The sequence below is a fragment of the Vicugna pacos genome, chromosome 20 (assembly GCF_048564905.1).
Source record: "Vicugna pacos chromosome 20, VicPac4, whole genome shotgun sequence".
Taxonomy (NCBI): Eukaryota; Metazoa; Chordata; class Mammalia; order Artiodactyla; family Camelidae; genus Vicugna; species Vicugna pacos.
In genome coordinates this window covers 38003581-38024530 of record NC_133006.1, presented here as the reverse complement: position 1 = coordinate 38024530, position 20950 = coordinate 38003581, and the positions used below count along the sequence as shown (strand labels likewise).

The following is a 20950-nucleotide window of genomic DNA, read 5'->3' as shown; positions in this document are numbered from 1 at the left end:
AACCATTAAGAGGATCAAGTTTCATTTAAACCAGATTTACCATTTTCTACAACAGCCCATGGGAGAGCTAAAAACATTAGGCACAAATTACTGACAAAAGAGATTCTTAATCAAGCCACACTTTTCATTTGGCTAGTTGGCTGGGAGTAACCCTTGTGATAAGGGGGTAAAAGCTAAGTGGAGGAGGAGGAAAAATGGAGTCAGAAACCTGTTTTGGACCACCATTAAAAAATGAAGCTGAACAGATGCTATTCCAGCAATTTCTTCCATTGTACACCCTTGCATTCAGAAACAAAAACTAACGCTCCTCTTACACTAACCTGATCTTACTCAGTGACGTGTTCAAGGCAGATGAAGGAAGAAGCTGCCCAGTACTGACCCAGTTCTATCAGTAATTTTCTCATGGTCTTGGGCAAGTCGCTTCTCTTTTTGCATCTACGTTTCCATGCGCTTAAGTTTCCTCCTCAATAAAAAGCAAGAAGATAAGCCTCCTCCTCACAAAGTTGATGCAATGATCAAACTGGATAACAAGTACAAAAATGTTCATAAAAATGTGAAATGCACATAAAAATTATTATCTATCTTAAGATTTTATCCCAATTACTTATGACAGATTATAGTTTAATAAAGAAGACAAGAACATTTTAAGGCTGAATGAAGCTCATCTATAAACGTGTAAAACACTAGTACCATTTTGTGCGCAAGAGAGAGTTCAAGGCTACCCAACATAACCCCGTAACACCAGGCAGCACGGCGTCACCCACGACAACGTAACTACGAAGGCAGTCTTCAGGCACAAAAGGAAGTTCCCTTCAACCTATTTTGCTAAGATAGAAGTGTCACATGCAGTTACCCTATGAGCATCTCCCCCCGCCAAAAAAAGAATATTTGAACCAGACAAAACCTAGTCACTGGTATTGATTGAAAAGGAGGATAAGACCCATGTGAAGGAACTTATCAGACAGCAGTTTGATTTATTCTTTTGGTGCCTTTCCCTTGCTAGGTCTTGTAGGAGAGATCTTTTGCCTTGTAAGTGTAGCTTGGGACTCATTCTTTTCCTCTCTGGCAAGAAAGGACCACTAGATTTCATTGTTCCCTCTCAGAGGACCCTTTCCACAACCCTGAACATTTCCATAGCCATCCTGTGCTGTGACGTTTCTATATTGTTCCATAGCTTTGTAACTGAATGCTACACAGTAAGGGAAATAAATGGATCAGTCTCCCCCCAGCTACCAGTGCCACCTCATCATGAAAACCCTGCTTTATTTTCTGAGCACCATGAAGGGCATTCTTTTTGGAGGAAGAGACACTGGAAGGCTGAATTTCACTGCATAACAAAAAGGCGATGCCTTTGATCTTTCACATTACAGAAGGTACACGTGAAAGGACAGTGGAGACCATGCAGTACACAAGAAACAAACAAGGATTTCCAAGGCTGAAGGTTGCACGGAGGATTGGAAGAGAAAGCAAAATTCTTTCCACTTGGACACCAAATACTTTTAAATTGAAGCAACTCAGAAAGGATTAGGGGAGTCTTATGAAACGATGAAAATGCATACGGATGAAGTATTTTTCAATTTTCTGGAATTTCTGAAATATTTGGAATGGTTATTGTTTTCCTACTCAGAAAAAAAGTTGAGAAAGTAATTTCAAAAACAGAAAGCTTTCAAAGTTCAGCTTCTGCTTATAGTAGAGACAGTCATAAATGACCATAATTCTTACTATAACAAGGAAAAAACTCCAGTTAAATTACAAAATGATGTATACTCTTGAACCCACTGGGGAGCTGAGGACATAAAGAAATTTAGAGGAAACTAAATCTCAAACAGGAGAAGCCCTTCATGTACGAATTAGGACTTGAGGCAGCTTTAATCTCAGGGAACAAGTGAAGGGGCAGATCTATCACTGGGTGAGAGAGACTGAAGGAAAAAGAAGAAATTGGCTGAACCTTCAGCAATCTGGGACTAACATGGAATACTGAGTACACATGAGCCCTGGACACAGAGTGGGTCCTTACTATTTACAAATTCTTAACCTTAGGGCTTGTGAGCAGTTGGGTCCAGGCTGAGAATCAAAGAGAGACCTTCTGTGGACAGAAATCCAACAGCAGGGCAGGGGAGTGGCGCAGTCTCCCAGTTACGTGGTACCTGGATGCCAAGCCCAGCTGGAAGGAGGGATCTTTTACACCTGAAAACTTTTGAAACCAGCGGTGAATTAAAACTAAAGCCACAATGTAACCCCAACTTGGCTTAAATCTAATCAGAGAGATCAGCCCCTCACCCGAGCTGCCTGACAGAGACTGCTTTTTTGTGGGGGATAAATATTTTCTACTTCAGTCTTTATAATTCATTTATATACAGTGTCTGGCACACAACACACAACTATGAGCCATCCATAGAAGCAGGGAAATGTGATGCACAGAATAAAGAAAACCGTCAAGGAAAACTGGCCCACAGATGACCCAGATGTTAGAATTAACAAAGAATTCAAACAATCATTATAATTAGGATAAAGAATTAGGGGGATAGATGGAAATAACCAGTGGGAGGGAGGAAAACTTCAAAAGAGAACTTTAAAAAAAATTTAGAAAGGAAGAATAGAATACTTGAAAAATTCATTGAGTGGGCTTAACAGTAGAAACAGACACGGCAGAAACAGGATACAGGACCTCAAACAGAGATCAGCAGGGGAGTCCCAACTGAAACACGAAGGTAAAAAGAACGAAAAAAGAACAGAACTAAGCAAGTAAGACCCATGGGACAATTACAGACAGTCTAACACACATATAATTGGCATCCTAAAGGGAAAACACAGACAATGTGCAGGAAAAAAAAAATTGAAGAGACAATGGCCGAGAATTTTCCAAAACTGATGAAAGAGACCAACCCATGAAACCAAGGAACTCAGAAAGTCCCACGGAGAAAAAGTCAAAAAGAAACAATACCTAGCCATATCAGAGTCCAATCAATAAAATCAAAGAGAAAACCCTAAAAATAAAGGGCTACCTATGACATTTGACAGAACAGTTCATTATTGGTTGTCAAAGGGTCATACTTATTTCCTTTTCATAAAATTCTTATATTAAATATAAAATATAAAATTAAATATAAAAATATCATATATCATTTGGAAAAGTCTACTTTCTTTTTTTTTTCACCCAGTTTTATTGCCTTGCCTTCTGGTCATATAAAGTTGCTTTTATCTCTGGCACTGGATAAAAGGTTTACAGAAACTTTGGTTCAGCATAAGCTCCACTCTTTGCTCCTTGGTAGGCTGTTTCTTACCTGACATCATATTATCACCTTACATTTATCATATAACCTGTAAGGCCTTACTATGGCATTAAAGGCCTTACTACAGCCACACTGCAATCTAAATTTCTAGTTTTGTTCTCTGTTAAACATTTAGTTAAATATATGTTAAAATATGTAATCTATAAACATGCATATTTAATATTTTCAAATTTATTTTCTCAAATGCCTACCCAACATACACATACACACACACACACACATACACACAAGCACACACAAAGTCTATCGTTTTCTCATGACAGCCTTTACATTGGGACATACCTCTTCCTCTCCCAAGTTTTGCTCATTATAACCAAAGAAGCTTAGTGTCTTCAGTTTGGACAATACCTTCCAAGGCATAATTTCTAATCTTCAGGCTCTCAGACAGAAGTACAGGCAGAGGTATTGACAGGGCCCAGACACAGACTTGGAGACTTAGAAGTTTTCATAACAATTACTAAGATATTCTAAGAGTTCTGAAGTCCTTAAAACTTAAAATAAATAGTAACAATAATAACAAAAGAGTTGTAAACATACAGTGACCTCAGAAAAGGGCACTTTCTAAATCTTGTTGAGGAATACAGACCATCTAAATGAAGTGCTGATAGCATGTATGACACGGAATTTAAGATGGAGTGTTATGTTCAGTCCCTTGCTCAGTTAAAACCTTTTGTATAACATACAAGACAGTTCAGTCTCTATCTGAAACGTACACTGACAGGGTGTTTGCTTGCCAATAAACCAATCCTGCGTGAACATCCTCATTATTAGAAAGCTCCTCTCCCTCCTCCGCAGTGACAGCATCACTAGTGCTACTTACCAATGCTTCTGGCTCTTCACCTTCTAAGCACATGGCAGGACCACACATCTGAGCCCCTTTGTGGTTGGGTGGCCCATTTAACTAGTCCTGGCCAATGATCCGTGAGTGCACATAAGCATTTGTTATAGGTTCTAGACCCTCCAGAGCTCTCTTTCTTTTTCTCCTTTGCTACAGTGACAAGTGACACTCTAGACGGTGATCTTTCAACCAGTCTTTGACTTAGAGTAAGAATGGGTAAAGCAGAGCTCCCAGCTGTCTTGAAGTAGACATGTAGGTGGAGTGAAAAATAAGTTTCTGTTTTATTAAGCCACTGAAATGTTGGGTTCTTTTGTTATCATAAAATAACTAAGACAATATTGACTAATTGACTGGCCCTGCTCTGTGTTGACTCAAGTTCAATCTTAACGGTTTTATAAACATGATGACTACGCCAAGATAGCTTCATAGTTCAAAGTCACTGGATATAAAATTGAGGACCTAGTGGTTCTTTGCCAGGGTCATGATAAAGCCAACAGTAGAGGAACATGCAAATACTCACACAATCTGCACTTCAGGAGATAGGCAGAACACCCAGCAACGCTTAAGTTGCTCGTGGTAGGCCTACAATGCTGCTGCTTGGTCATTTCCTTGGTTGGAATTTTTATAAATGCATCTTAAATGGTTCTGACTTTATATATAGGTTACCTCAGTCCTAAATGTTCCATCCTGCCCTGGTTCATTGTTTCTCTCATTTAAAAGGGAAGCTATATACCCTAGTAGGTTAAAAGCATGGGCTCCAGCATCAGACAAACATGAGATCAAATTCCAATTTACCACTTAAGTAAGTAATGTACCATTTCTGGATCTTGGTTTCACCATTTATAAAGTGCTGGTGGCAGGAGGGGAGGGGAGGGAGGGGGAGAAGGAAAGACAGGGCCATGAAGAAAAGGAGGCAGGTAGGGAGAATTAGGGATGAACAAAATGGTATCTTCCAGAACGAATATTCTGTATGGAATAAGAGTAGTCAGGGAAGTAAATAATTTCACTTAATTTGCATTAGAAAATAGCCAAGTGTTATTTTTGAGACAAACAACTCTGGACGGACGAGTGAGAACTGATGCCACAGCGCAGGGTAATCTAGGTTATCCAGTGAGAGTTTAATGGTGCCATTATCTTCCTTTCCATTCCCTCAGCCAAGATAAATAAATAGACAAATTAGCTCTAATCCCCAGCCTTTCTGCTGCGGGATAAAAGAAAGTAATTATTCTTGGAAACTTACCCTGGCCTAGGGATCAAGGACAGAGGGTGGTAACAGCTGTAACTATCTCAGCTTCTGAGCAAAAGAAGAGAGACAATCTTACACCTCCACCATTGGAAAACCAGGGCTCTAGCAGGCAAACGTAGTAGTCCCAGCTCCCTGCTTTAGAAATTGATTTTTTTAGTTCCTTAATCCTAACAGTAATAGGATCAACGGTTAATATGTATTAAAAGCTTACTAAATGCAAGGTACTTTTAAAATCACTTTATCCTTATGAACTCAATCACCACAATAATCCTATGAGGTAGATTCTGTTATTAACGCTTTCTGACTAATGATACGCTTGAGACAAAGAGAGCTGGTCCAAGGTCACACAGAAAATAGATGTAAAGGGTTGAGCTGGGATTTGATTCATGGTCATGCTCTCCAAACCATTCATGCTACGCTTTCTGAATGGAGGAGGTGAACCTCAGACAGCCCACCTTGGATGCGTGGTGAGAAGGCTCAGGGCCATTCCTCTCCACCCTGCTGACTGCTCGTCAGGATTCCTGGAAACCGAGGAGCTGGGGCTCTCCCTCCACGTGTTTCTCTGTCTGAAGCCTGTTCTCTCCTTAATTGCTCACATTAAGTTCAAGCATCCAAAGCAGACACAGAGCTTACCAAGAAAAAACATATCCTCGCCAACAAAACTCCATCAAGCAGCATCCTGAAAAACGTCATCATCCAGCATCCTTAAAGAATGAGTCTTTCTGAGGACTAGATTTATCAGATAGCTTACAAATTGTAAGTCAGAATAAAAATCTTCCTGAGATAACGACAAGTCTATGATCTCTCAAACCTACAGTCCCTGAACCTAACTGTGATTTCTCAACAACAAATTTAATTATTTGAGAAACGTCAATAATCATACAATAATTTCCTTGAGGACATCATCTAGTGGTCCCTCAAATTTGGTTTGTATAGGAATTACTCAAAGGCGTTTATTAAAAATGCAGATTTCTAGGCCTTGTTCTCATCCTTGAATCTGAAAGTCAGGGGTGAGGCTTGGGAATTTGAATTTTTACAAGGTAATGGAGACTCACGTGGTCCTTCAGACCACACTTTAAGAATCATCATCCAATATGGATACAAAGATAAGACAGGTTTGTGTGTCCTTGGTCATACGTCTAATTGACTTCCACAGCTCAGGGCAACCACATCTCTGTCTGAAATCAAACTGACTCATACCTGAATAATTACTGACTAAAAAATATGACCTTTCCAACATTTTCCATCAAACACGACTGAAATCAAGAGGAAATATATGGCATGTCATCTCATTATATCGCAATTCCATTACCTGACCTCAACCTCAATATGTCATAACTCATCTCTTCACATGCTACTCAAATGTTCAACTAAGAATATTTCACTCTAGGGAGATGGCAAAATCTAATTGAATATTTTAATTTAGAAAATTCAGTTCTGGGATTTCTCCCCCCAACCCCCACTTTTTTTTTTTTTTGACTGTGAAAACAAAAAGTTGAATTTTCTTTTCAGTTTCTCCTTGTTAGGCAAAAGATAGATTTTCCCTTCATTGTCCCTGAGAGTTGAAGACATTGGGGAAAAATTGGGCACAGCCCATTACTTTTACAAACCCCAGTGACTGAGCCTCAATGCACAAAAAGATGGCATTTCTGAACATCTGCAGCATGATTAGATCAAAGACCAACAAATTAACCACAAATGGTTTTACAAGGAGCAGGCAAATACATCATTTGGAAAAAACTTTTGGCAATAATTGCTAATCAACACTTTCCCTTTGGGAAACCCACATTGTACCAAAGATCATCTGGCAATAGCATTATTAATGCCAGTGCCACCTTTTACATTTTACAAAGCTCTTACACGCACATTATAACATTTGATCTGCATGCCAACGTAGTTAATATTAGCCCATTTCACAGGTGATTGAAAAAAAAAAGATTTAGAAAAGTAATGATTTGCTCATGTTTTCCCAGCTACTGAATTACTAATTTGACCATGTCAAAAGCTGTATATGACTTTATGGTTTCCCTCCTTCATTCATTCATGAAATCATTTCTGGCACTGGAGATAAAAGCAACAAGAAAAACAACTGCTTCTTCCTGAGTTACAGTCTGACACGGGAGCGGAGAAGCAGTAAACAAATAGGACAATGTCAACAGTGAGAAAGGCTCTCAGGTACCACTGCTGATACTGAAATAATAAAAATAAGTTAGAGATGCACTGGAAAATGACCAGAGGAGGGGCTACTCTGTCAAGAAAATCTAGTCTAGGGAAGGGACACAACCGAGGGCTGTGGTTTGAGGAGGAAACCCACCAGGCAGGAAGCCACCCCTCGTTCAGCAGGCCTGTAACAAGAATGTGTCCAGAGAACAGACGTGAGGAAGGGCGTAGCTCAGCGGTAGGGCGCACACCTAACATACATGAAGCCCTGGGTTCAATTCCCAGTACCTCCGTGAAAAAAGTAAATAAATAAGTTAATCTAATTACCTCCCCCTATAGAAAAAACCCATAAAAAACAGAGAACAGGAAGTGAGGCTAGACTGAAATACATAAGCAGAAAAGTCTTATGAAATAAAATTAGAAAGGGGGATAGAGGCCAGATCACATGAGGTTTGAAGGCCCAGGTAAGGAATTTGGATTTTACTCAATGGAGAGCCACTAGGAACACTTAAGCAAGGCCTTGATGTGATCTGATCTGTAGTTTACCGGGTTGACCTTTATTGGTCCTTGAATTTAGTGATATTTCTGTTTGAGCATAAATCCTTCTCCTGCCACCACTATAAGCTTTGAGAGCCCCATCCGTTCAGTCATTGACTACTGCTTGGTACATGTATGAGGCAGACGGATAGGAAATGATCGCCAGCCCTGGTCTTTGCAATTAACAGGCCATGTGACCTTGGAGAAATTCTTAACTCTACTCAGCCCTTAGCGACGTTATTCTGTGTTCAAAGGAGAATTGGTGCCTTACAAGTCATTGTAAAGCATTTTGTATAGATGTTGAAATATTAAAACATATTCCCTCTGAATGTGAGTGAGTTCAAATATAGAAGCAAGTTCCTCCCCTTTAGAGAATTCAAAGTGATTTGATTGTTGAATTGCATGCAAAGTGAACAAGAACTACTATTTTGTAACTAGGGCATTCTTAACTTTGAATAAATCAGATGTGAACAGATGTAGGGAACAGACACAAAGGACAAAGATGGATTTATGGCATTTGAAAAGCATTTCCAATAAAATAAAGAATGTGAATCTGCAAACACCAAAATTTTTTTAAATTAAAAAATTTTTTCATCTATATGGCAGTCAATAGTTGTCTACTTGAAGTCTGCAATGTGACTCAGGAATATTTAGATTTACTCATTCATTAAAAAAATATATATTTATTAAGATGGGAACATTTCCAGGTGTCAGAGATTCAGCAGTGAAGAGAACAGACCCCAGTCCCTGCTCTCTAGAAGTTTACATTCTGGTGCTGCCAAGTACACTTAAGATTAAGTGACTACCTGCCAATATCGCAGCCCACTCCCAAATAAGGCTGGCAAAATGATTTGATTGTTGAATTGCATGCAAGATGAACAAGAACTACTATTTTGTAACTAGGGCACTCAACTCTGACTACCTCAGATGCAAACAGATGTAGAAAACAGACACAGAGGACAGGGAAAGAGACAGAAAAGAGCAATGGACTTGGCTTTAGAAATAGAAATAAGACTGGCAAAAATGCAAAGGAAAAATAAAGGAATTGAAGAGCAATCTACAGATTTGAAAAACGAACATATCAGTTCTTGCTGCTTCCTTGAGGGTTGGTTGTGAACCTTAGTGTTTGGACTGTGGGGTCATTTACACCTGGGCTTGAATCTCTGTTTCAAAGTCTGGTCAAGTCTCCATCTCTAAAACCTCAGTTTCTCTCATCTGCAAAGTGGTTTAAAAATAGATTGTGTTGTGTGAAGTTGCATTGCATGCAGCGATGAAACTGACATACTGCAAGTACTCAATACACATTTTTCCTCCTTTCTGCCAGAGAATACGAGACAAGAATAACATGACTTTTTACACCGATGACCCTGAAACCCCTCACATCACCCAGTAACAAGGAGCAGAGACGAAAGAGCAGCAAATAAATGTAATGGAAACTGAGCTTTCTTAGAGGAGAGAAGTCAAGCGTGGATTAACTAATACTTCTCAAAGGGATGTCTTGAAGGGCTGGAGAAACCTAACATAGAGGAAGGTGGTGCATATTCCACATGCAGGATTACGATGATGATGAAAAATAATTATAGTTACTAGATATTTCCTACCTGCAGTCCACTATGCTAAGCAATTTATACATCACATTATTTGATCCTCAGAAAATCTCTGTGAATTAGCCATTAGATTCCCACTCTATGAATGAAGGAACGGAGGCCAGGGAGATTACGTCGTCTTCCTACAGTGTTGAACGCTGAGTAAGTAGCAGAACCAGACCGCTGCTGAAAGCCGAAAATGGTGCCCAGTGACCACCCAGGCCGCTCAGGAAAAGCCATTTGCAATCAAGATTCTCACCAACCTGGGGGAATCCTTGACCAGCAGGAGTGACCATTTGAAGAACTGACAAAAAGAGCCTTCCTCCACTGATATAATGGAAAACTTTTTAAAGCCATGTGATATAATATTCTCCAAGCTATTTATTCTTAATGGCAATAATCAATAATCAATAAAAGCAACCTTGTTCAGACTCTAGTTTCCCTAAGACCACTCCTTCCTATCAGTTATGAAAATCGTTTCAATTCCTTGATATTAAATGTCACACAGAAAATAACCTCTTGCAAAATGTGGGGCACATCATATTTTAAGAATTAATACATTGGGTCATTTTAATCAGTTTCTGATATATGCAGTTTTCAGAAAGCACTTCAGGGAAGAACACTGTGGCCGTGACTAATAATGACAAGAATATGAACTACATTCTTCATATACATATCGGAATCAGAACATTACTGAAGTACTTTACCATCTTAAGTACTGAGGAAGCTTTAAATAAAAAATAAATTTGCCTATTTCACTGAAACTGAGCATCCTTTTTTCAGGCATAAAACTTCCAACTTATTAATTTCATGGCTATATTTTAAAATGAGTGCCAATACCCGCCAGATGACTGCATGATAAGTGTCTTAAAACTTCAGGAAAAGGCACTAAATTTTTCACAGTATTTGTGTTTCATTCTCAGTGTAATAAAAATATGCCACCCTTTTAATAATGAATAATAGATTCTCAGTTTGATTTACATGCATGGATTAAATGTCATGTTTGAAAAGTTGCTGTTTTATTCATATTGGATTTCCCTCCAGTAAAACAAAAATGGTGCCCATCTACCACTGTAATGATACCTTGCCACACTGATGTATAAATATTAACAGGTTGATATGCTTCTTAAAAGTCTACAGATCCATGAGAAAGTCCGATAATACAATGATTTTAAGTCAGGTTTTCTCTGGAGCTTCTGACGTGGTGACCTGTGCCCTATAATTAGCCAAAACCCGCTACATACAATGTGGCTACACCAAAGGGACCAGGGAGCCAGGCCTTGTTTCAGTGATGCCAGATTTATGAACTGAATTCTAAAAGGTTGAAGTAAGTGACGCTTCTACTTTCCCACTGAAAGCACTCTTCACTGTCACCAGTTCTTCATGAGTTCTTCAGTTATCTGTTGCTGCGTAGCAAGCTACTCCAAAATTTGGTGGCTTGCAACAACATTTTCCAGTACCTCCCCCCAGTGATGTAGATCAGAAAATCAGACATGCCTCAGCAGAGTGACCCATCCACCCAGCACCCGCGGGGGCCACTTGGTGCCACGCTTCTGTTACTGGTGTTCTCCCCTGAGTTTTAAGTGATTATTCATTTATTTATCAGGTCCAGCTCCCCTTTGCACAGTTAGACAGCTGTGCCTAATAAAAGGACGGTGAGAGTGAGTGCAGTTAATGCGGCTCCAGAACAGGAGGACGTGCTTGTCCAGAACCAGACTTCTACGAGGACTTTTTAAATTCTCTGATTTTCTTAATAAACAGCCTATAGTTGCCTTCTAGAATAGAAAGTCCAACACAGCTATTTTCACTTGGAAATATCAAAAATCATCTGGAGAAATTTTTGCTCGGTCTTTAAAATAATTGAGTTGGCAGTTAACATAACATCAACTGGTATACATTTGATGAGGTCCCCATGCATGCCTAATTACTCTGGAAGTTTCTAGAAGGCATACCAGAGGGCTCTCATCTATGCTTCCACTAGAGAATGAGCTTGGCTGAGTTTGCTCACGCCTCAAGAAAGTTTATGAGCTCACGTTTCTCTTTAGAAAAAATTTACCTAAAGTATTGTTCTTGTAGATTAAAGAGGAGAGAAGAGACTAAACAAACATGAAGTTGTAAAACCATAAAATATTGGCATTTATTTTCTTGCTCATTACCAATGATGGGCTCTCCATATATAATTAATATATATTTTTCTCTAAGTTGATTTGTTTCAACTCAATCAGATTTATTCCTATTTTAGAAGCCACTGATACCAAGATTTAGCTTTTAAGATTATCTTCCCATGTCCTTGTAGTATTCATTGTTGGGTAACTGAATTTACATTAAACCAATAAATACAGGCAGCCTCTGCCCTAAGACAACTGAAATCTTGTTGGAGCTAAGTGATGTGTATGGACAACAGCAAAAGTGATTGAGTTTGGAAGTTGAAGGATAAGTAGGAATTAACACTGAGAACAAATGCCCAATGGCACACCAGAACCTGGAGGATATATGGAACTTGGGCACAGCTCAAGCTAAAACGGTGGTCGGGTGGCTGGGTCCATGGAGGGAGGCTGGGTCTGTCTGATGAGCGTGAGAATGTGGAGGGAGTCTGAGGCTACATTACCAGCATCTTTGAATCCATGGGAAGAAGCTTAATTGATCCCAAGAGCAATGGGGAGTCAACACATAGTTTTAAAAGGGAAGTGATGAAGTGATGTGATGGAAAGACTGTTTTAGTTAATGATGATCATGGAGACATTATTGATCCATGAGGGTTAGCGAAAAACCATTCATGAAGTGAGAAAGCAAGAGCTGAGCATCGGTTTCATTCCCAACATTGTCCTAATAAGCCGTAAGAGCTTAGGTAACTTGCGTTATTTCTCCAAAATTCAGTTTCTCATCTGTGAAACAGAAATATTAATGTCTCTTTCATTGTTTTTTCAGGTTAAATGTCATACTATTGGTGAAGGCAGTAAACTCTACCTTGGTCTAAAAATACTTTGTTGGTTTTAGAAAGAACAAACTTAAGATACAAAGATATAAATATTATGCATCATTGCCCAATTACCCTTCCAAACAATATAATCATGGTCATGGTAGAAAGAAAAATAGTAATGACATACTTCAGTTAAACAAAACTTCATTTTAGGCATATATTTGGGTTTCGTTTATTGCTTGTTTTTAGAGCTGGTTTGCTCTTAATTTAAAAATATTTAGCCCTTGCCATATTGATGGTAACATAATAAGATGGATGAGAGAAAGCGTCTTGTGATGACTATTTTATGGTTGAGATAATCGAGGCACAGGGACATTGGGTGACAGCTCTAAGTCACTTTGCTAAGTAGATTTTGACACCAGAATTCAAATCAAGGTGAAGAGCACACACTTAACCACCATCCCACCATATCTTGGCCTCCCGTATGTATTCTTCATGTTTCAATATAAAAGAAAATTTTCTATGATAGCATTTCCAGGAGATTTTATTAGTAATTAAAATGTATTTTACTTTCTTTATCCAAAGAAAAAGCCTCAGCTCAAATAAGTGAAGAGCAGATCCTCTTGAACTTAAGAGACAGACAAATGCCTGCTCCTTGTGATTCCGTCATCTGGTGCCTGTTTTATCACATCCTGTTTTTTGACATCCCTTTTCCTGTAGCTTTTTTGCCATAGAGCGTGCTTTCAAAAACTGTCCAATGAGATTATGTCATGTGCTTGACTTCTTTCTTAAGGAATTCTCAGGACTGCCATAATTTAAGGGGGGAGGGTGTAGCTCAGTGGTAGAACATGTGCTTCACATGCATGAGGTCCTGAGTTCAATCCCAAGTACCTACATTAAAAATATATGCATAATGAACAAATAAACCAAATTCCTTACCCCCAAAATAAAAAAAATTAAACTAAAGAAAAAGATTGCCACAATTTAGTGTAAGACAGACAAATGATTTTCTGCCTTTAGTATTCATAAAATTTCATCATTCACACTGACAGGTGATCAAAAAAAAAAAAAAAAAAACCAAAAACAACAAAAAACCCCAGATGTACTTATCAAATAGAATGGGGTTAACTACCATAAAATTCAAGTGATTTTTTTTTCCCTTGGTTACACAAACACTTAATCCAAGACATGGCTTTCCTTTCTATGTGGTATAGGGTAATGTGAAAAATAAAATATATAAACCTAAACTGAAGGAAACCACCGCCTGGATGGAATCATTATAGAAATTGTTCCAGAAGGCTACATCCTTCCAGAAATAATACCCCTGTAATGTCAGCAGATTCAGAGTCAGCGTGGGTTACCTGCTCCATGCAGAGGGCCTGGCCAGGTTTGGTAGACGTGCCTGAGGCTTAGCCCAAATGAGCACATGACCTTTCAGAAATTTTTTAAATTCATTAATCAATGTTCTTTGCCTGAATTTTGCTGGTTTTGCCTCTTTAACCTATCATTTATATCCTTTTTTAAGCTGGTCAATTCCTATACCCAATGGAAGGGAGAACTGTAAGCGTAACAGTTCTGTCTAATAATTAACTAAATGTTCTTTCAGCCCAGGTATCATTACCAACGTTCAAGAACGATATTTTAAAATGTCACCCTTTTGGGTGATAAGACAGTTATAAGATAATGATCACTGCAATTCTTACCATGTGGCTTCACATTAAAAAAATTAAACAAAATAAACTTTAAAAAAGTAAAAAGTACTCTAATACATTTTCTCTTCCAATCTTCCATGCAGCCTAAAAATTCCACATTTATTTATCCATATGAATGTATTAGGAGCCAAATCTAACCTAAGAAAGAGCAAAATCTTTCACCAGATTTCCAAAGGATCTGTCCGATGTTTTTATAATGATATTTTCCTAATTTAATGTTTTCCTACAGTAATGTTTTCTGTAACTTTTTATCTTTCTAACAGTGAACAAGATGGATTCAAACTGATTCCCATGAATCAGTGGTTTCCAAACTGTGATGTACATGTCTTGTGAAAGCAGAAATGCCTAGTCCCAACCCTTGATTTAACTTTTTATTGAGTTAATTAGTTGGAGAAATAATCATTTAATTATACAAAATATATGCTCATCTATTCTGTCTTTTGCTATTCAAGTGCTCCTAATTGCCTGATACTTTATTAAAATTGAATAGAAAAGGGATGCTTTTATTCATTTAATATTATTTAATATTTAGTATTCCTTGGTAAAATTATAAAACATTTCAAATATAAAAGTTGCAAAAGAATAATACCAGATGGCATTCATTCTTGCATTCTTCCTTGTTCTTGAAAGGTAGCCTTTGTTAATTCTTGTAGCAAGGTTCTCGGAAGGGTATATTTATTATGCGATGACTGACATGTGTACCCCCACAAAGAAGATATACCTTAATCCTAACCCCCCTGCACCTCAGAATTTGGCCTGGTTTAGAAATAGGGTCTTTGCAGATTTAACCAAGATGAGGTCGTTAGGGTGGGCCCTCATCCAGTATGACTGGTGCCCTTATCTAGAGGGAAAATTTGGACACAGACAAACACATACGCAGGAAAGATGATGTGAAGATAGACTCACAAGGATATTGCCGTGAGAAGACAGAGGATTGGAGTGATGCATCGACAAGTCAAGGAACACCTGGGGCCACCAGAAGCTGGGAAAGAGGCACAGAACGGCATCTTCAGAGTCAACATGGTACTGCCGGCACCTTGAGCTCAGACTGCTGGCTTCTAGAAGTGTAAGATGATGAAATTCTTTAAGCCACTAGGTTCGTGGTACTTTGTTTTGGCAGCTTTAGGAAACTAATATAACATTCTTAGCCAAAAACGTCTCTACTCATTTGGAACATCCTGCCCCAACTCTTGAATAAGTTAAGTAAAAATCTTTTTAAATTAATTCTCTCCCAGGATTTTGCATAAATTGTTGTGTTGAGTCCTCTGCTGTTGGTTTCTGCAGTTTCACTAATGTGTCCACGCGTGGATGGCTTTACTTTGTCCTGCTCAGAATATCTGCTCCATTAATCTAAGAGTTTGTGTCTTCCAGCAAGTCTGGGAAATTCGTAGCTGTTATCTCTTCACGTAAGGTTTCTTCTCCCTTCCCCTCTATGGTCTACTTCTGAAAGCTGTGTAAGATGTATGTTAGACCTTCTCTTCCACATACTTTCACACCACCTCACCTTTCCATTTCTTCCCTCTGTGTTCTAGTCTGGGAAATTTCCTCAGATCTGGGTCCAGTTCATTACATCTCTGTTTGGTGGGTCTAATCTGAGTAATATATCTTTGGAATTTTTAGTTTCAACTAGTATATTTTTCCATCAGGAGAAATAAAATTTAAAGCACAGCCCAGCTAGAGGAAGAGAAATTTCGATTTCCCTCTGTTGGAAGGCAGATTTTTTTTTGGTCTAGTCTATCCCTTTTACACTAGCCTTGGCTATCCTACATTTATGCAGGAGACTTTCTTTCAACAACCATACCTCATGAACCCAAGGCCTCATCTCCCGAATGGCCACTGAAATCCAAAATTTTAGATTAACAAGATTGATCATTTCTTCTCCCCTCTCCTAGGCAGTCAGAGTCTTGGTTTATCCATTCCCTGTCGGGTTTACAGTTTCTCCTTCATTTCTGACTTTCAAGGAAGGTGCTTTCTTTCTTGAGTGTTTCTCTGATGCACCTAAAAACTCCTGTCTCATTTAGAATTTCCAGATGTTTATAAAACATATGCTGAAAACAAAATACGCCTTTGACTTCTGATTCTGGCAGGATGATGGACTAAGATGATGTGAACATTTAATTTAGTATAGCATCCTGCCAGAGCTGAAGGTCAAGAGGCATAGTTGGGGGCACACTTCTTCCCAAAGAGCCTAGCCTTGTGGCTATTAATGAATACACTCACCACAGAAGGCAAGATTTCTATTTGAAAGATTTTGAGGATTAACGTCAAAAGATAAGGAGGTTCCAAACGTCTCCACCAAGGAATTATGCAGCATCGTCAAGCAAGATGAGACCAGGTTTAGAGTCCGTAACTATTTAATTTAATATGATTCTTGCAGGAACTCAAATAAGGGAGTGGTTATTACCTCATTTTATGTGAGGGGACTGAAGCTGAAATTCGTCAGTTAGCTCGTTGTATTTGACCACCTCCATCTTACAATACAGGAAAACGGATGTTAAGGTGTGGAAACACTGGGGACAAAATCCAAGCAGTAGTTACCGGAAGCCGTATGTGGATGTTTGGAGTGACACAACCTGGAGCTTATCAACGTATCTGCTGCCTCCCTCAAGGGGCTTCTCAAACTCTGTAAGCAAACTTTTCTCCTTAACTTTCAAGTGTTTGCCTCCTGGCCCAACCTCTGATGCTGTAACGTCTTCCTCTGACTCTAAGATCGGTTAACAATGTACCACTACAGACGGATAAATGCAGACATTTCCTCAGCAGGCTCTGGTGCTTCTGCAAGGAGGACTTGCCCTTTCATTCGGTAAGTACCTTCACTGTGCCGGCTATCTGCACAGGAATGGGAGACCATGTCTCCCAGCAGACACTGGGAAGACGCCCTGCTCTCTCAAAGGACCGTATGAAGCCAATTTCTCCTGATCATGGAGTAAGAATAGAAATGACCCCATCTTAGGCTTGTATGTTAAAAGTAATAATGTAAATATCTTCAATGCCCCTATGTCAATGACATACACCAGCACATTCGTATGTCTTTGTGTGTATATTCCGATGACTGGAAAATTACAGTTCTTTAAACCTTGCTGTTTTAACTGTCAGTCCCCCACAAACTGCTCGCAGGGTGACTGGCAGGCAGAATTGTGTGGTTAGAGAAAAACCTTGCTAGAACTCATTGGAATGAGCAGAACTTTGAGCAACAGCATTTTTATTCTGAAATCAAACAGCCTCAGATGACTTCTCTTTCCTGTCAAGCTGTAGAGGTTTGGGGACTTGTTTTTGTTTTGGTCTTGAATTTTCGTGCTTTTCTTATATCCACTGAATGTGAAACAGCCTAGTAGATTTCTTGGGGGAGTCAGGATTTTGCTAGGTGATACCAAGGGATGGATGTAACTCAGTGACATTTTGTCAGGCTGTTAAAGAATAAATTTTCCTTGGCTGTGGCAGGAGGTAATTATTTCGGTTTGTTCGCTTCTGACACAGGGGAGGAAAATTTGGAGTTGTAGTTTCAACTATTCCAAGGTACTGTTTGCTCTGCTTGGCAGGAAAGGAAAAATGCATTTCCCTGCTGGATGAACGACCAACCTCTGCTTTCCCCTGGGGACCGGATGCGCTCCTCAGCACCATGAGCGTTTTTTCGCAACATCAGTTTCTTAGTGGTTTTGCTCCCTGTCCCTGAAGACATTCTTGATGCTCCTCTTCTTCTTCTAGTCCCTCCTGACATTCAACCTGTAGCGCTCATTCAACGGCACGCGAGGAACCGTCTCAAAGCAAACACAGCCATGCACGTGGCTTCCACACTCGGAGTTCACACTCCTAGGGGGTAACGGGGGTTGGGCATCTAAACCAATCATAGCAATAAGTTATTTACGCAGACGGCTCTAGGCAGCAAGCTCTTTGAATGGTAATTTTTTTGTAGCCTAGCTCCAAGCTTTAAAATTGTAGGTACTTAATTATAATGTACGAAAAGGATGGAGTTGCCCGTTAGGTACTGATTAGATCCTTTTTTTTTTAGTTATGAACTAAAGTCTTATCTAGCACCACATTCCCGAAATCGCTCTGAGATGAACAGTGAGAACCAAGATCTCAGCCGAGGGGCTGAACTACGCCTGCTGCCTTCTTGTGATCTGTCCTCAGAGTCTGGCTCCGTGGCGGCTGCGGGCTCCCCCCAGGGGGAAAGTCCTTTGCATGTCCAGCCCTGACTGACGCCTCTCACCTGTGCCCCACACTTCTCACAAGGCTTCTGGGATCATTCATTGGAGAAAAACAATTGTTCATCAACATTGTTCTCAAGCAAAGGTTAATCTGAAAGTTAGTTATTCAACATAAAAGCATTTGTCATATAAATTAAAATGAAAGTCCCCTGGCTGAGAATTTATGGACTCCACCATCGAAGAGACACAGGAATTATAACAACAATCGTCAGAGAAGCTTCTGAGCTCCCACTAGGTCTCGGGCTGTGTGTTCCCACAAGTAGCACCTCAGCCGTTTCTTGCAATGCCTCTGGCAGGCAGATATTTTTATTCCCATTTCACAGACGAGCCAACTGAGGCTTGCTTCCTCAGCGCACCTTGTCAGCCCCGGAGCCCTGGGATATTCTCGTTTGACTCTAACAATGTTTGTTTGACTCATTCAAATTAACAGCATAAGAGGTAGTTCCATACGTGTGATGAGTCTGCCCTCTTGCCCGGCATCAACGGCACAAGCACAGATAAGGGTTCTGGGACTAGCCCAGCCCCTTCCTTTCCTCCCCTTGGGCTGGAGCTCCCTGTCTGGGTCTGCCCGGTGCTGATGCCCAAGGAAAGCTAAGTGTCTCCTCTCTGCTTCCAAAGGTACCTTGATGCCCTCAGACCCCTGCTTCTCATCCCTGCTTCCAGATCACTCTTTGATCTTACCCATCCCTGCCCCACCCCCCCAGCACAGTCTCCTCTAAAATCCCTTTGCTTGTCTCCTCTAAAATCCCCTACATCCATCTTATATTTTCTGAACAACCCCTCCAACTCTTCTTAGCTAAAGTGGTTCTCATCCAAAATGCATGTCCCTGGCTGCCTAAAAATGTACTGCACACAAAATACACATGATTGTGATCTCTTGGCATGTAAATCCTGAAAAGGTGAAGAACTGTATCAAGCATGCACATGTGTGTTCTTGATAAACAAGGATTGCATTCCATCTTACACAGGACTTGGGGTCGGTGTCCCACCCACGACACGGCATTTGGCTCGCAGGTATTTGCTGAATGAATGAATGAACGAATGAACAAAATCCTCTCTGTTTACTATACAAGGTTGATTACCTAAAGCTGCATCACTGGAGATGAAAAGCTGGATGGACAGGGAGGGCGGGGAAGCTAAATAAAAAGTGATACTTGTGTAAAAAGACTAGCACATAAAGACTTACCACATAAAGGCTTTCGTGGAAATACAGTCCCACGTCGTAAAAGTTTGCATCATGCCTCACTGGGTGTGTTCTGGTCTTCAGATGTTCCGTCTGCCACCAATGCAAGACACAGCCACCCAGTCGATGAAGCAGGGACACTGTGAGGAAGTAGGAGCCTCGGGGAGCTTTGTTCTTGAGACCCCTTATACACTTCATCTGCATCTGAAGAGGCTGAGGGGACCCGGGGTTCTGTTCAACCAAAAGAAAAGACAGGTTTCTTGAATTTCTCGAATTACGCAGGAACTGGGTAAACCACACAATTAGCTGCAGTGCGCTTCTCAGGGAGGGAGAAAGCAGACAATTATTTTTGTCCAACCTGTAATTGTCAGGTGTTAGCCATGATGACAGAGGAGGACACATGACATATAATTAGGGGGACAAAAGGCAAGCCTGCCGAGCATGCGAGGGAAAGTTTAGCCAATTTTTAAGCATGGTATGTTAATGATCTGTGACATCAGAAACCATTCATCTGTTATAAGAAGATAGAATTAACGGGGAACCAACACTTCTAAAAACCACACAGCAGCCTCCTGAGGTACCTGGGATGAGTGGATGCAGGCCGTTAAGTTTGAAAAGCGACAGCCCTTCCCTCTAACGCTAGCACAGACTATGCGCCGCTTTGACGAGTGGTGTGCAAACTGGTCAGACTCACACCACACCTGATCGAGTACTTTCCCTGGATTTAAACATGAGGTCACCCTGCCCCACAGGTTTCAAATGAGAGTCAAAGAAGCAAAGCATTTCAATATGCTCTAACTTAACACTGGGCACAAATTGCATGTCACTAAAGAATATGATCCCAGAATATTTTACAGGACATTTGAATTCCATTGCTTTCCCTTTAGGTGAGAGAAACAGGCCATTCATTTTCAGTAAATGCTGAAAAGTTTGTCCAAGTTGATAAGATATTTAATGGACTATCGTTTCAGATTGCACAGAAATTAAACTGGGATTATTAAGAACTCAAATGTCATTAAGTTATGTTTTCCATACTCACAAGTCCCTAACAGTCTTCAGAATCATTTGACCTCGAAGAATTCTCTATTACATTGTACTTTAAGCAAAATTAATGTCATTTTTGGAAGCAGGTCACTCTGCTGGCTACCCAGTTTAACAGCACCACCCGTTAATCTGCAGTCGACAGTAAGCACATTGTAATCCTGCCTACACTTTATTCTGTGAGAGATAATCTATATTTCCACGTAGACAGTACGCTTCTGAAACC

The 20950-nt window shown here is 40.0% G+C and overlaps 1 protein-coding gene across 3 annotated transcripts in view; it reads right to left on the bottom strand.

Annotated features, from left to right (window-relative positions):
- LOC102544289 (uncharacterized) overlaps positions 1-20950 on the bottom strand; it is a 245217-nt gene that overhangs the window by 149878 nt on the left and 74389 nt on the right. For all 3 annotated transcript variants that reach the window (XM_072945696.1, XM_072945698.1, XM_072945697.1), the window contains one exon: positions 19687-19914. In XM_072945696.1, the coding sequence (XP_072801797.1) occupies positions 19687-19914 (228 nt within the window). The remainder of the gene's footprint in view (positions 1-19686; positions 19915-20950) is intronic.